The sequence below is a fragment of the Phyllopteryx taeniolatus genome, chromosome 8 (assembly GCF_024500385.1).
Source record: "Phyllopteryx taeniolatus isolate TA_2022b chromosome 8, UOR_Ptae_1.2, whole genome shotgun sequence".
In the NCBI taxonomy this organism is placed as follows: domain Eukaryota; kingdom Metazoa; phylum Chordata; class Actinopteri; order Syngnathiformes; family Syngnathidae; genus Phyllopteryx; species Phyllopteryx taeniolatus.
In genome coordinates this window covers 25,763,507-25,778,626 of record NC_084509.1, presented here as the reverse complement: position 1 = coordinate 25,778,626, position 15,120 = coordinate 25,763,507, and the positions used below count along the sequence as shown (strand labels likewise).

General features: G+C 43.1%; 1 protein-coding gene across 7 annotated transcripts in view; it reads left to right on the top strand.

The window, feature by feature from the left end:
* The window catches only part of usp32 (ubiquitin specific peptidase 32), a 143,041-nt gene that overhangs the window by 57,794 nt on the left and 70,127 nt on the right, over positions 1-15,120 (top strand). For all 7 annotated transcript variants that reach the window (XM_061783063.1, XM_061783068.1, XM_061783065.1 and 4 more), the window contains 4 exons: positions 1,040-1,157; positions 10,781-10,935; positions 14,831-14,912; positions 15,024-15,098. In XM_061783063.1, the coding sequence (XP_061639047.1) occupies positions 1,040-1,157; positions 10,781-10,935; positions 14,831-14,912; positions 15,024-15,098 (430 nt within the window). The remainder of the gene's footprint in view (positions 1-1,039; positions 1,158-10,780; positions 10,936-14,830; positions 14,913-15,023; positions 15,099-15,120) is intronic.

The window sequence follows — 15,120 nt, the reverse complement described above, 5'->3', positions numbered from 1 at the left end:
CTGCATTGCTGGCAATAAGTCATATTTGTTTCTGGTGATGGTTGGACTCCACCAAGGCTGGCCTTTGTCACAGATTCTGTTCATAACTTTTATGAACAGAATTTCTAGGTGCAGCTGAGGCGTAGAGGGGGCTCCTGTTTGGTGGCCTCAATATTGCATCTCTGCTTTTTGCAGATGATGTGGTTCTGTTGGTTTCATCAAGCCGTGATCTCCAATTCACTGGAGCGGTTCGCAGCCGAATGTGAAGTGGTTGGGATGAAAATCAGCACCTCCAAATGGGAGACCATGGTCCTCAGTTCGAAGTGGAGTGCCCTCTCTAGGTCGGGGATGAGCCCCTGCCCCAAGTGGAGGAGTTCAAGTATCTTGGGGTCTTGTTCACGAGTGAAGGAAGAATGGAATGGGAGATAGACAGGCAGATCGGTGTAGCGTCTGCAGTGATGCAGACTTTTTATCGGTCCGTTGTGGTGAAGAAGGATCTAAGCCGAAAGGCAAAGCCCTCTATTTACCGGTCGATCTACGTTCCTACCCTCACCTATGGTCACGAGCTGTGGGTCGTGACCGAAAGAACAAGATCCCGGATACAAGCGACCGAAATGAGTTTCATCCGCAGAGTGTCCGGACTCTCCCTTAGAGAGAGGGTGAGAAACTCGGTCATCCGGGAGGAGCTCAGACTCGAGCCGCTGCTCCTCCACATCGGGCATCTGATTAGGATGCCTCCTGGACACCTCCCTGGTGAGGTGCTCCGGGCATGTCCCCCCGGGAGTAGACCCCGGACTTTATTTATATTTGGAATGATTTCCTTAGGAACCCCTGTCAAAAATTGTCACTGAAAAAAATCTATATATTCAACATGTAACATAAAAAAACTACTTTGGGGGTCAACATCTTAACAGTGTCAGTAATGAACACAAGCACACACTCATGGAATAAATATGTATTGGTGTTTTTATTTCTGTGTGGCTTTCTTTTTGATTTAGTTAATGAAAATAAAAAACTCACAAAGACTGACATTTTATCCATTGACCTTCCATTTCAACAGGTAATCCTGAACAGTAACACAGGCCAAGCTGAATTGGAGCTTTTCCCTTGTTACCTCCTCTTCCTACGGCATGAGTCAGCCACGCCCTCCTCACAGTCCAATATCTGGAGCAATATAGGTAAGAAAGCCTGCAAATGTTTCCCGTTAGATCAGGTAATATAAACCTGTAGCAAGACTGGAGCATGTAATCATCTACATTCTACGATTACTTGATCAAGCAAAACACCACCTTTGAGTTGCTTGAGCGGCAGTAAAACGGGCCAAAATCCGATGTCAGGAGGTCAGACAGGGTGAGAGACTTATTCCATACTGGGTGAGGTTTAACCAAATGAGAAAGTGTAGAAATAACTCTGAAATTAAGGTTTAAACATTTCTACAGAGGTAGCCGCTCCAAGTAGGGGCAGGAGAGCCGCGACTTCCCTTTCCAATAGCCACTTAGTCCAGCTCTTCCAGGGGGATCCCAAGCAAGACTTACTACGTCCAAAGTTGAGGTCAGTCGTGCCCCATCCCTATTCTTACACATTCTTGATGGTCCACCGGCTCCCACTCCTGAGCTGCTGGATGGTGGCCTATAATTTCCTGGAAGCAATCTTTGTTCTTTCACCCACGTTTTGCCTTCTCAACTGCTGAAGCCGGATTCCGCTTGGCCTGCCAGTACCCATGAGCTGTCTCAGAACTTCAACTTGATGTCATCTTTCACCAACGGGTTCAAGTACTACTGCCACGACAGGCACTGACCTTACCTTATGGTTGCAGCTGCTGTCAGGAGTTCAAACTCAGATGGAGAACTCTGCCACGCGTTCCTCCAAATACATTCCGATATGCGAGGTTGGACCTGAATCCTCCCCTACCATCGGCGCCAACACACCACCAGTCGGCCTGGCAGTACGTGGCAGCAGCCGCCCATTGGTGTATGAATGTGTGTGTGTGAATGTGAGCCCTCGGTAAAGTGCTTTGGGTACCGCGGTGGTAAAAATAAAAGTGCTTTATAAGTGCACTCCATTTAACATTTACAGTTGAAATCAGGTGTTTTCATACACTATCGAAAAAGACAAATGCACCCCCCCCCCACCCCCACCCCCAGTGTTTGTTTTAGGTCAATTAGGATCACCAAAATTATTATCATTTGCTAAATGCCAGAATAATGAGGGGATGATTTGTTTTGAAATTTTGTTTTCAGTTTCTTCAAACTCAAACAATTACATACAGTAAGAATACTATGCCTGTGAACTATTTGGGAAAACCCAGATGGTGTTATTTCTTTGGAAGCCCCTGAGAGATTTATTTACAATATTTGAGTTAATTACAGACCTACAGGCCCCTCCAAAAATATTGGAACGGCAAGGTCAATTCCTTTGTTTTGGTTGTATACTGAAGACATTTGGGTTTCAGATCAAAAGATGAATACGAGCCAAAAGTTCAGAATTACAGCTTTTATTTCATGGTATTTACATATAGATGTGTTCAACAACTCAGGACAGAGCACCTTTTGTTTAAAGCCACCAACCTTTCAAGTGAGGAAAAGTATTGGAACATGTGACTGATGTGACTGTATCACAAGCCACTGTTCAAAGAAGACTTCAAGAAAAGAAATATACAGGCCATAGCACAAGATGCAAACCACTCATCGGCAAAAATAATCGGAAGGCTTGATTTGGATTTTGCAAAGTACAGAGATGAGCCACAAAAGTTTTGGAACAAAGTTTTATGGACTGATGAGACAAAGATTAACCTCGACCAAAGTGGTGGAAAGCCTAAAGTATGGAAAAAGAGGATCTGCTTATGATCCAAAACACACGAGCTCATCTGTGAAGCATGGTGGAGGTAATGTCATGTGAAATGACACAGGGAAAAAGTATTGAACACGCCAACTGGTATTTAAAAAAATACTTTGTACAAAAGCCTTTGTTTGGAATGACGGGTTCGAGACACCTCCATTATGGAGAAACTAGTAGCTTGCATTGCTCTGGTGTGATTTTGGCCCAATCCGCCAGTCTTCAAATCTTGAAGGTTCCGTGGGCTTCTTTTATGGACCGTTAGTTTCAGTTCTTTCCATAGATTTTCGATTGGATTCAAGTCAGGTGTTTGGGTGGGGCATTCTAGCAGCATTATTTTTTTTCTTTGAAACCAATTGAGAGTTTCCTTGGCAGTATGTTTTGGATCATCAGAATCAGAATCAGAATCAGAATCATCTTTATTTGCCAAGTATGTCCAAAACACACAAGGAATTTGTCTCCGGTAGTTGGAGCCGCTCTAGTACAACAGACAGTCAATTTACAGAACACTTTGGAGACATAAAGACATTGACAAAAAACAACAACAAACAACAATTGTGCAAAAAGATGCAGAGTCCTCAGTTCGAATGGCTAATATCGCAATAGTCCGGTGCAATGACCATTGTGCAAAGGGCACTGAGACTTCAAGGAGTGTATGCGGTTTAAAGTGACGAGTACTGCGATAATCTGGGACAATGGTTGTGCAAATGTTACAGATACTCCTCAATCAGTGTGCAAATGGAGCAGATGCTACTCTGGCATGAGTGGCCACTATATGCAAATAGTGCAGCACGGCGAGACAACTACAGTGAGTGCACGAGTAATACATAATACAGAAATGTGACAACGAACTCAAGTCAAAAAATTGCCAGCTTGTTGTAATGGAATTGTAAGTCAGCAGGATCATGATCCTGCTGAAATGTCCACCCTCATTTCATTTTCATCATCCTTGTCGATGGCAGCATATTTTTGTCAAGAATGTCTCGCTACATTTGCCCATTCAGCCTTCCTTCAATAACGTGAAGTTTACCAGTACCATTTGATGAAAAGCAGCCCCACACCATCATGTTCCCACCTCCGAATTTCACTGTTGGTATGGTGTTTGTAGGGTGATGTTCAAGGCCATTTCTCCTCCTAACGTGGTGTACATTGTGGCATTCAAACTGTTCAATTTCGCTCTCATCAGACCAGACTATATTCTACCAGTATTTAACTGTCTTGCCCAAATGTTGTTCAACAAACTTTAAACAAGATTTGACATGCTTTTTTTTTTTCAGCAATGGGGTCTTGCATGGTGAGCGTACATTGAGGCCATGGTGGCAGATTGCATTACTCACTTGTTTTCCTTGTGACAACAGTACCTGCTACTTTCAGGTCGTTTTGAAGCTCTCCATAGGTGGTCCTTGGCTCTTGGACAACTCTTCTGATTATTCTTTGCACTCCTCTGTCAGGAATCTTGTGAGGAGCACCTGATTGAGGCAAATTTATGGTGGTATGATTGGTTTTCCACGTATGTATTATGGCCCCAACGTGCTCACTGGAACATTGAGAAGCTTAGATATGCGCCTGTAACCAAAGCCATTATGTTTTGCAACAATTAGTTTGCAAGGGTCTTGAGAGAGCTCTTTGCTCTTACCCGTCATGAGATGTGTCTTGACTCACACCTTGGCAATGATTCCTTTTTGTAGGCCATCAATTAGGACTGAACTAGCTAATATTCATTTGCACTGACAAGGGGCTGAATTGCTGTTTGATTATTGATAGATTTTAGGTGTTGTCTTGGCTTTCTATGCCTTTTTGCACCTCCCTTCATGTGTTCAATACTTTTCCCCTGTGTCATTTCACATTATTACACAACTTAATTTCTGAGTTTATTTGTTCTACTTCCTTTGTATGTATGGATTACATGGGTTGTTCCCAACATCTGGTGACAATATCATGTCAGTAGCACCTTTGGAAATACAACCCCAATTCCAATGAAGTTTGGACGTTGTGTTAAACATAAATAAAAACAGAATACAATGATTTGCAGATCATGTTCAGCCTATATTTAATTGAATACATTACAAAGACAAGATATTTAATGTTCAAACTGCTAAGCTTTATTGTTTTTAGCAAATAATCATTAACTTAGAATTTTATGGCTGCAACACATTCCAAAAAAGCTTGGACAGGGTCATGTTTACCACTGTGTTACATCACCTTTTCTTTTAACAACATTCAATAAACATTTGGGAACTGAGGACACAAATTGTTGAAGCTTTGTCGGTGGAATTCTTTTCCATTCTTTCCTGATGTACAGCTTCAGCTCTTCAACAGTCCGGGGTCTCCGTTGTCGTATTTTACGCTTGATAATGCACCACACATTTCAATGGGAGATGGGTCTGGACTGCAGGCAGGCCTGTCTAGTACCCGCACTCTTTTACTATGAAGCCACGCTGTTGTAACACATTCAGAATGTGGTTTGGCATTGTCTTGCTGAAATCACCAGGGGTGTCCATGAAAGAGACATTTCTTGGATGGCAGCATATGTTTCTCCAACACCTGTATGTACCTTTCAGCATGAAGGGTGCCTTCACAGATGTGTAAGTTACCCATGCCATTGGCACTAACACAGCCCCATACCATCACAGATGCTGGCTTTTGAACTTTGCGTCCATAACAGTCCGGATGGTTCTTTTCCTCTTTGGCCTGGAGGACACGACGTCCACAATTTCCGAAAACAATTTGAAATGTGAACTCGTCGGACCACAGAACACTTTCCACTTTGCATCAGTCCATCTTAAATGAGCTCGGGCTCAGAGAACCTGGCGGCGTTTCTGGGTGTTGTTGATAAATAGTAGAGTTTTAAGTTGCACTTACGGATGTAGCGCTAAACTGTATTCACTGACATTGGTTTTCTGAAGTGCTCCTGAGCCCATGTGATAATATCCTTTACACATTGATGTCGGTTTTTGATGCAGTGCCGCCTGAGGGATCGAAGGTCACGGGTATTCACTGTTGGTTTTCGGCCTTGCTGCTTACATGCAGTGATTTCTCCAGATTCTCTGAACCTTTTGATGATATTATGGACCGTAGATGATGAAATCCCTCAATTCCTTGCAATTGTACGTTGAGGAACATTGTCCTTAAACTGTTCGACTATTTTCTCACGCACTTGTTCACAAAGAGGTGAACCTCGCCCCATCTTTGCTTGTGACTGACTGAGCAATTCAGGGAAGCTCCTATTATACACAATCATGGCACCCACCTGTTCCCAATTAGCCTGTTCACCTGTGGGATGTTCCAAACACGTGTTTGATGAGCATTCCTTAACTTTCGCAGTCTTTTTTGCTACCTGTCACATTTTTTTTGGAACGTGTTGTAGCCATATATTTCCAAGTTAATGATTATTTGCTAAAACCATTAGTTTGTCAGTTTGAACATGAAATATCTTGTCTTTGTCGTGTATTCAATTAAATATAGGTTGAACATGATTTGCACATCATTGTATTCTGTTTTATTTGTTTAACCCAAGGTCCCAACTTCATTGGAATTGGGGTTGTACATTTAGTGAGAAAAATGGTGACGTGTTAAATACTTATTTCAGCTGCTGTATGTAGATGACAGAATTGTATTTAGCAGTGTCTCCAGATGACCAGAGTTCAATTAAGGTGTTGTGTTACGGTCTAAAACAAACAGCTGGGCAAGTTCTCAATCAAACACGCCAGGTTCGAGTCAGTCTCGTTGCCTCGCGAAAGCTTGAACAACAGTGCAAGCAGACATGTTAGCCCCAGCATCCACAATCCATTCACAAATTGTGGCGTAACTCGCCCGGCGCTGCTTCCTAGTCTTGGTAAAGCTGTGTTCGCCATCTTTCATCCATGACTCCCACGCCTCTCACTTCACTTTGAATGCCCTGTTTACATGGATGTCCAGCAAGTTCGTCAACCCTCCCGCAATGATGGCAAGCCCCGAGTTATTGCACTCAGTCGAATGGTGACTTGAGACGCTTCTCCCGGTTGTTCTTTGCTCGATGCACTCGATCCATTGCTCGAGTTGGTCTTCCAACTCTGGCCACCTCGCCTTGTTTCCGCATTTTGTTTTTCTTTTTTTCCTGCGGAAACTCAGCTTCGTCTTCTTGACTTGGCGAAGCTCGTTTTTCCTGCTTCCACCACTTGCGAACCATGGATTTGTTGATCTTGAATTCTCTCGCGGTTGCTCGATTTCCATGTTCCTCCGCGTAACTGACAGTTTACAGTAAACTGTGCTTCGTAAGCGTGTCTCTTCGTAGGTGACATTTTCGGGGATCCTTAGCCAAACCGATGTTGTTTTGCACAATGCACACCCCGCAAATGCTCCCAGTCAAGCGGTAAAAAAATTAATACAAAAAACACCCCGGCGCTATATACCTACTGGGGGCGTGCCTTTAGCGTCCTACGTCGCACACCCTTCCCCAGTCCTCAGCCACGTCCGCTTTTCCTCTGTGTATGCAGCGTGTCGGCAGGAAATGAAAACAAACAAACAAAACTTACAGTTATCCGAGGTAGGGTCGCGGGGGCAGTAGCTTTAGCAGGGATGCCCAGACTTCCCTCTCCCCAGCCACTTCATCCAGCTCTTCCGGGGGGATCCCGAGGCGTTCCCAGGCCACCAGAAGGACGTAGTCTCTCCAGCGTGACCTGGGTCGTCCCCGGGGTCTCCTCCCAGTGGGACGTGCCCGGAACACCTCACCAGGGAGGCGTCCGGGAGGCAGCCAAATCAGATGCCCCAGCCACCTCATCTGGCTCCCCTCGATGTGGAGGAGCAACGGCTCTACTCTGAGATCCTCCCGGATGACCGAGCTTCTCACCCTATCTCTAAGTGAGAGCCCGGACACCCTGCGGAGGAAACTCATTTCGGCTGCTTGTATCCGGGATCTTGTTCTTTCGGTCACGACCCACAGCTCGTGACCATAGGTGAGGGTAGGAACGTAGATTGACCGGTAAATCGAGGGCTCCCATTTATTTTGAAATTCTTGAAAAAAATTGTAGTACAACAGCTTAATGATCACATGGCCTCTAGTAATCTATTTGAACCTTTTCAGTCCGGATTCATGGCAGACAACTCTACTGAAATGGCCCTTGCAAAAGTCACAAATGATTTTCTACTAGCTATGGATTATTCTATTACTTGACTTCAACGCTGCCTTTATACCATTGATCATAATATAGTCCTAGATAGCGTTGAAACACGTATCAGTATTTCACTTTCTTGGTTTAGGTCTGGCGGCACGGTGTCCGACTGGTTAGAGTGTCTGCCTCACAGTTCTGAGGACCGGGGTTCAATCCCTGGCCCCACCTGTGTGGAGTTTGCATGTCCTCCCCGTGCCTGCGTGGGTTTTCTCCGGGGACTCCGGTTTCCTCCCACATCCCAAAAACATGCATGCTAGGTTAATTGACAACTCTAAATTGCCCGTAGGTGTGAATGTGAGTGCGAATGGTTGTTTGTTTATGTGTGCCCTGCGATTGGCTGGCAACCAGTTCAGGGTGTACCCCGCCTCCTGCCCGATGTTAGCTGGAATAGGCACGCCTGCGACCCTAGTGAGGAGAAGCGGCTCAGAAAATGGATGGATGGATGGTTTTGATCTTATCTCTCAGCTCAGACGCACCATGTAATCCATGGTCATGTGATTTTTGAGTATTATAATGTCACTTGCGGAGTCGCGCAGGGATCGGTACTTGGCCCTCTTTTGTTCAGTATTTATATGATGCCACTTGGTGATATCATGCGCAAATATAAGATTAGTTTTCAACTGTTATGATGACGATACTCAGCTGTACATGCCATTGAAACTAACCAACCCACAACTGCTCTAATCTGGAGGCGTGTTTTTGAGCTTAAACAATGGATGTCCTTTGCACCTTAACCCTGAGAAAACTGAGCTATTGATTATTGCTGGATTAGGTTTGAACTAATGTCCTAACTCAGGTGTGAACTGCCCCATCTTGTCACCATTGTTCTGTAAATGAGGCAATTACTCTCTACTCAATTACTGAAAGGGAACTGATGTTTCTTTGCCTTTATCTTAATAAATCAGTATGTTGTAATGTAACAAGAGAGAGGTAGAGGTTTAGAACTAGTGTACAATATTTTATCACACCATAGTGTATTCAACAGGCTACAATTAGTAATAATATTTCCGCTTTTGTGATAACAATGAAAAATTATTTGATTTCCTTTTTTTCCCCAATTTGTTTTTCATTTGTTGCTGATATTGTTTGCTGATGCACAAGACTTTTTTTACTTCGAAATTACCGCAATGAAATATACATGAACACAAATCTGTGCCGCATGTGGATAAAGTGATATAGAATAAAAATACCCAATGCAATTAGGCTACAAAAATCTCACATGCCGAGACGGTGGCATGTCCTTGTTTGTGTGTTTGACCGGTGTTTCAGCGCTTCAACCGTCTACATTGTCTGAAGATACTTGGCACTGCCACACCCATCTCCGTTCTGCATTTGACACGTGTGCTTGTAGAAAGCAACACAACATAGAGTGGCGTGATTGTTCTTGCACCTGCAGTCAAGGAGTCAAGCCAAGAGAAATCTGAAAACCCACCACCCACCCTATTACTATGATTACCAGGTCCCCGACTGCCAACCATTATCACTGTACCGTAATTGTGTGTGGTGGGGTGTAGTGCATTAAAATTGGAGAAACTGCTGGGGGTGAGGCAAGACGGTCACAGGGTAATACTGACCCGCAACCGTCACCCCCACCCAGGCCAACCAGCACTCCAAGGACGTGCGAATGTATGTAGTGCATTAAAAATCTGGGGGAGAAAGGCATGGCTGGGCAGAGAGCAGGCCGGAGTGCCGGGACACCTGGCCGAGTGTCCTCCCCAGCCCGACCCTGCACTCCCCCGGCAAAGCGGGTTGGGGGGTGGAGGATCCTGAGCATATGGCTTGGAAAGTGGAGGGATTATGGAAATTAGTGAGTTATTTCCACTCTCTCTGACCAAGGTGTTGGCCAAAAAGTATTTGCAAACTTAGAGGAAGTTCTCCCACTGTACTAGACCACAGCACACACATGGATCACTGTGCCTGGCATTTGACATTACCTAGTGCCGTTCTAGAGCATCGTATCAGGTGTGGGTTACCAGCAACAGTGAAATTGCTGAGTGGCTTGGAGTTTCGAAGAGGGCAATTAGAAGGCGCAAGTAACATACTTGCCTATTTATTCATCGTTAAAGGCATAGCTTTTTCTAAAATGTCTCGATTATATGTTGGAAGAGCTCTTGCAGGAAGATCAGGCTAGATCAGCTCTGCTTTTTTTTATGTATTTATTTTTTTAATTTTTTATTTCCTGAAGCTGTTGACTGACATTTTGCAATAGTCAGTGTCTTAAAATCTTTGTACAGTAGGTATTCATTTAAACAACTGTATTCTTCACAGTGCAGAGGTGGCCCATTATTAAATATGAAGTAGGCTAACTTGAAACTTGGCATCTTTTAGCCTTCACAAGTGCATCAATATCAAGGCAATTTCAGAATGTCATTTAAGTGGTAAGTGTTTTGTCAGTGCACGCTCCAGTGCACAAAATTAACAGTTACTTTAATTGAAAAATAAAAGTTCCTAATCTATATCTCCACAGGCTAGATTTGGACCCCTTGACGGGCTGGTTCTGACCTGTGGACCATTTGTTTGACACCCCTGATTTAGAACCTAACTTGAACCTAACATCCAGTTTGGACACACTTTTCCACTCAATAGGATGGAAGATGGTTTTGACTTGTACTGGTATGTTGTTTTGCTCTGAAGTAGGTAGAGTGTCCAAACAGAAAGCCTCAAGCTCAGGTAGAACATGCAAGCCTTCAAATTGGTCTGGTCTAACAGATTCAAACTCGTTACCTTACTAGGTCAATAACTCTTCAAGGTTTGGATAGTGTTCCTTTGCCTAAATGAGTAAAATGACTTGTTCCCCTGCTGTATTTCTAAATCAGGTAATGTGCCACCCCCCAGCGTTCCTCTGACGCGAGTGTTGGTCTACACTGCCTGCTTTAGCCGTAAGGCATCCATCAAGGACATTCATCTCTTCGTGTCTCACAGACTTCGCATCAAGGAGGAAACCATTAGACTGTGGCTCTATAACAGCGAGGTAACTATTGAGCCTGACGTATGTTGCCTTTTTTTTTTTTTTTTTTTTTTTTTTTTTTTTTTTTGGCTCAGGCACATCGATGTACAGTGGACCCCCGTTATTCGCGCGAAATAGCCAGGTTAAAATTTGTGATGAAGTAATAGTTATAATTGCCTATATTAATAGTTGAAACCATAAATGCACCACAAACTATGATCTAAAAACACTTAGAGTGACACTAATAAAAGGGGACGGAAACATAAAAATGATGGGCAAGAATATGTTGTATGTGCCCTCGTCCAAACACAGTATTCTGATTAATATTGCGTTTGTGGAATAAGAATTAAACAGATGAATTCATCAATTTTCACCGATCTCAGGGTGCGGCCACGTTGGGCAATATTGCCCTCTGCTGTCGACTGAAATTAACATCACAGGTGCTCTCGCGAACGTCACGTGACCAAACCCAGAAACCAGGATATCTGGCTCCCTTTGTATACAGGCTGCGATAACTAGCAGAACTACAGGTTGATTACATGATGGTTTGAATAATATTCGAGCAAGTTTGGGTTCAAACAATCATGTAATCAACCTCTGGCTGGGGTAATGGAAGCCAGTTATTTTTAACTCATTTAATGCCAGCCGTTTTTCAGAAATTGTGAGAGCCGGGTGCCAGCCATTTTTGACAATTTTGACTGATTTTGAAGGCCTGCAGAAAATTGTGTTCTGTAGGTATAGTAACATGGAACCCACCAAAAGAAAGATTTAACCCTCTTCCTTCATCAGGAAAATAAAGTACATTTCCAACTTCTACCATTCTTTTGTAAGCAGCAGTTGAACGTAGGCATGTTTCTTGAAAATACCTGTTTCCAAGTAAAAAAACAGAGCTTTTTGTGAAATGGTCCATTTCAAGCAGAACTTTCACTTTGATGCTAATTGTTTTACTTTTATGATAGCTCAAATAGCTAAACAATGTTTTCCTAATATATAACAACATAAAAAAACAAAAAAAGTTATTTTAATCGCAAAGTAACAGTTTATTTACAAGTCTAACATGCATGAACTTTCAAGTATGTACAGCTGTATGCGTGTGCGCATGCGTGTGCGTGTCCGTGTATATGCATGTGGGACTTTTGGGGGTTCCCAGTCAGCAGACGACTAGCCATGAACAGCCCCACCACTGCTTAATGCAACTCCTGTAAATGATAAAAAAATAAAAAAATTAGCATAAAAATTAAACATATTATTGCTGCAGTGTGTAGTGGACAAAAATACTTTTTTCACCTTTCTTGCCAACAGGTGTGGGAGTACATCTGCTGCTGCTTGCAGCAACTGCAATTTATAGAAATATGTACATTTACCACAAAATGTTTATTTTGTTGCTACAGTGTGATGAGGAAAGGAAAAGGAATTTCTACATTACATAGATCACATTGTCAGAAAATTATACTTTGGTGCACTACTGTCTATCAATAAAAGAACGAAAAAAAAATATGTCCAATTCATCTAGCTATCGATGCTCCGCGTTTTTGTCTACAGGATGCATGATTAGTAAACATGTAGTATCGTAGGACAAACTGTCATGCTTTTTAGTGCACTTTGTATGATAAAAATGGTAAAACGGAGCAATTGCTCAGTCTATGGACGTTAGCTTTGAAGTTAGCAGGTTCTTACCTTGTCGGTGACTTTCTGCGGGTTTATGGAGGAAGCCCTGCTACTCCCAGATGATAACCCGGATCAGGCTCATTGTAATCTGAGTCCAGACGTCCGATGGCAGTCCACGTTTCGGGGGAAGTGGATCGGGATATGGTCGCGATCTCACCGCGGGCCTTCGACTGGTCGACGCGACCAGCGTTACATGCCGTACGTTGGCATAGCGTCATCGCTTTCTTTTTTGGGAAAAGAATGATGATGGTCCATAATCCTTTTTGACGTGAGCAAAACGCTGTTTTAGAGTAAACCGTCTGTATTTATCCATTGTTTTTCACGCTAACTGGCTCACCGTGTCTCTCTCTCTCTCAACCACTCCCCTGCAACGCTCCACCGTCCGATATAGTCAGGGATGTAGTCTTCCTCTGACGTGCTGACAAAATTCTGATCAAAGCTACTGCTGCCGTCTGGTGTCAAATTAACATACTAAAATCCTTCCAAACCTGTAGATAATTGTGGAACTGCGCCAAACCCTCTATGGCAATATTGTATATAAAAAAACAAACAAACACTGAAAACGTATTTATACGTCCGTGGCACCAAACGGATGGGTTTATGAAAACTTATTAATACGTCCGCACTAAATGAGTTAAAGAGCATTATCACCCCTGTAGTTATAGCATCAAATAGAATGACATTGTTTTGGTGTGATTGGAAATGCCCAGGTATCACACTGATTTTGAAACCAGGGAAACCTCCTACGGAACGCTCCTCTTTTAGACCAATAAGCTTAATGGGTTGTGATACGGCGGCACGGTGGCCGACTGGTTAGAGCGTCAGCCTCACAGTTCTGAGGTGTAGGGTTCAATCCCCGTCCCCGCCTGTGTGCAGTTTGCATGTTCTCCCCGTGCCTGCGTGGGTTTTCTCCGGGCACTCCGGTTTCCTCCCACATCCCAAAAACATGCATTAATTGGAGACTCTAAATTGCCCATAGGCATGACTGTGAGTGCGAATGGTTGTTTTGTTTCTATGTGCCCTGCGATTGGCTGGCAACCAGTTCAGGGTGTACCCCGCCTCCTGCCCGATGACAGCTGGGATAGGCTCCAGCACGCCCGCGACCCTAGTGAGGAGAAGCGGCTCAGAAAATGGATGGATGGGTTGCAAATTGCAAATACTGTGCAAATTGTTAGCTGCAAGGTTGGAAAAACACATCCCATATTTGGTGCATAATGATCAAAATGATTTTGTGCAGAAACTCCAAGGATTTCATAATATAAGACAAGTCCTGAACATACTTCATGAAAAGTGTAATGCTAGGGATACAGCTCTGTTATCGCTGGATGCCAGGCAGGCCTTTGATAGAATAGAATGGCTGTGCTTATTCAGTCTTCTGCCTAGATATGGACTTGGCGATAACTGCCGTCATAAAATATGGGAATAATCAATCAAGATATTGTGGGGGAAAAAAATAGCTGCATAACCAAAAGCACGTGTTTCTCTATCAAGAAAAGTCCAAAAGGTCTCTGTTGTTCCGTATTATGTACTTATGGTGAGAAATTATGTTTGTGAATAAGGGACCATGCTATTCGAATTTGCTTTTGTCAGTAAGTTTTACCGGAATTTGGTCCACCTCATAATGGCAAACGAAGATAAAATTTAAGCCACCAAATTTTGCAAAAATGAAAATTTGAAACAGGATTTTTTAAGTCTTTAGACCAACTAATTTTAAATCTTTTTTTTAGTGTTGTTAAATCTAATACATTGACCACACTCACCATTGCTCTGGACTGTTTACCCCAAGTATACCCCAAGTCCTCCACCCTCACTATCTCTTCTCCCTCCACCCCTCTAATTCATGCACATATATTCTGTCTTCCTTCGGCTAAACCTGATCCCTCTCCTTTCCAGTGTAGGCCTCCACCTTTCAAACTGTTCCTCCACCTGCTGACTGAACAGTTTACTACACACAACGATCCCTACTTTTATTAGACAGCTTGAGGTCCATCTTGTGGCATCTTATGCCGTTTCAGAAAGAGCACCAAAACAGTGAATAGATAAGTTTTCAACAATTAACTAAGGATAGGTTCCCGCCAAAAAAAATCATGAATAGGAAAGGGAAAGCTGTGTCACGCTGAAATAGTCAAGATGATAAGGAGCTGTCCTTCCAATACTGATCTGAAAGAATTGTAGAAAATAAAGGTTTACTGGACTATAATGCTTTGTACATCTCTTTGCAAAGCCTAACATTTTTGCTTTATTTTGGCAGAACTACCTCACTCTCCTGGATGATGAGGATCATACACTTGAAAGTTTGCAGATCCAGGATGAGCAGCAGCTAGTCATTGAAAGTAATTCTGAAATTCCATGCACAACTAAGTTTTCCGGCCTACTTTTTATGAAAGCATTTTGTATGTGGTCAAATGAGTGGTTTATGGAAATGTGTTTATCCTTCACCATAGTCAGGAACAAAGACATGAGCTGGCCTGAAGAGATGTCTTTGATTACCAACAGCAGTAAGATGGAAAGACATAAAGGTAAGCAAACTTATTTTCTATC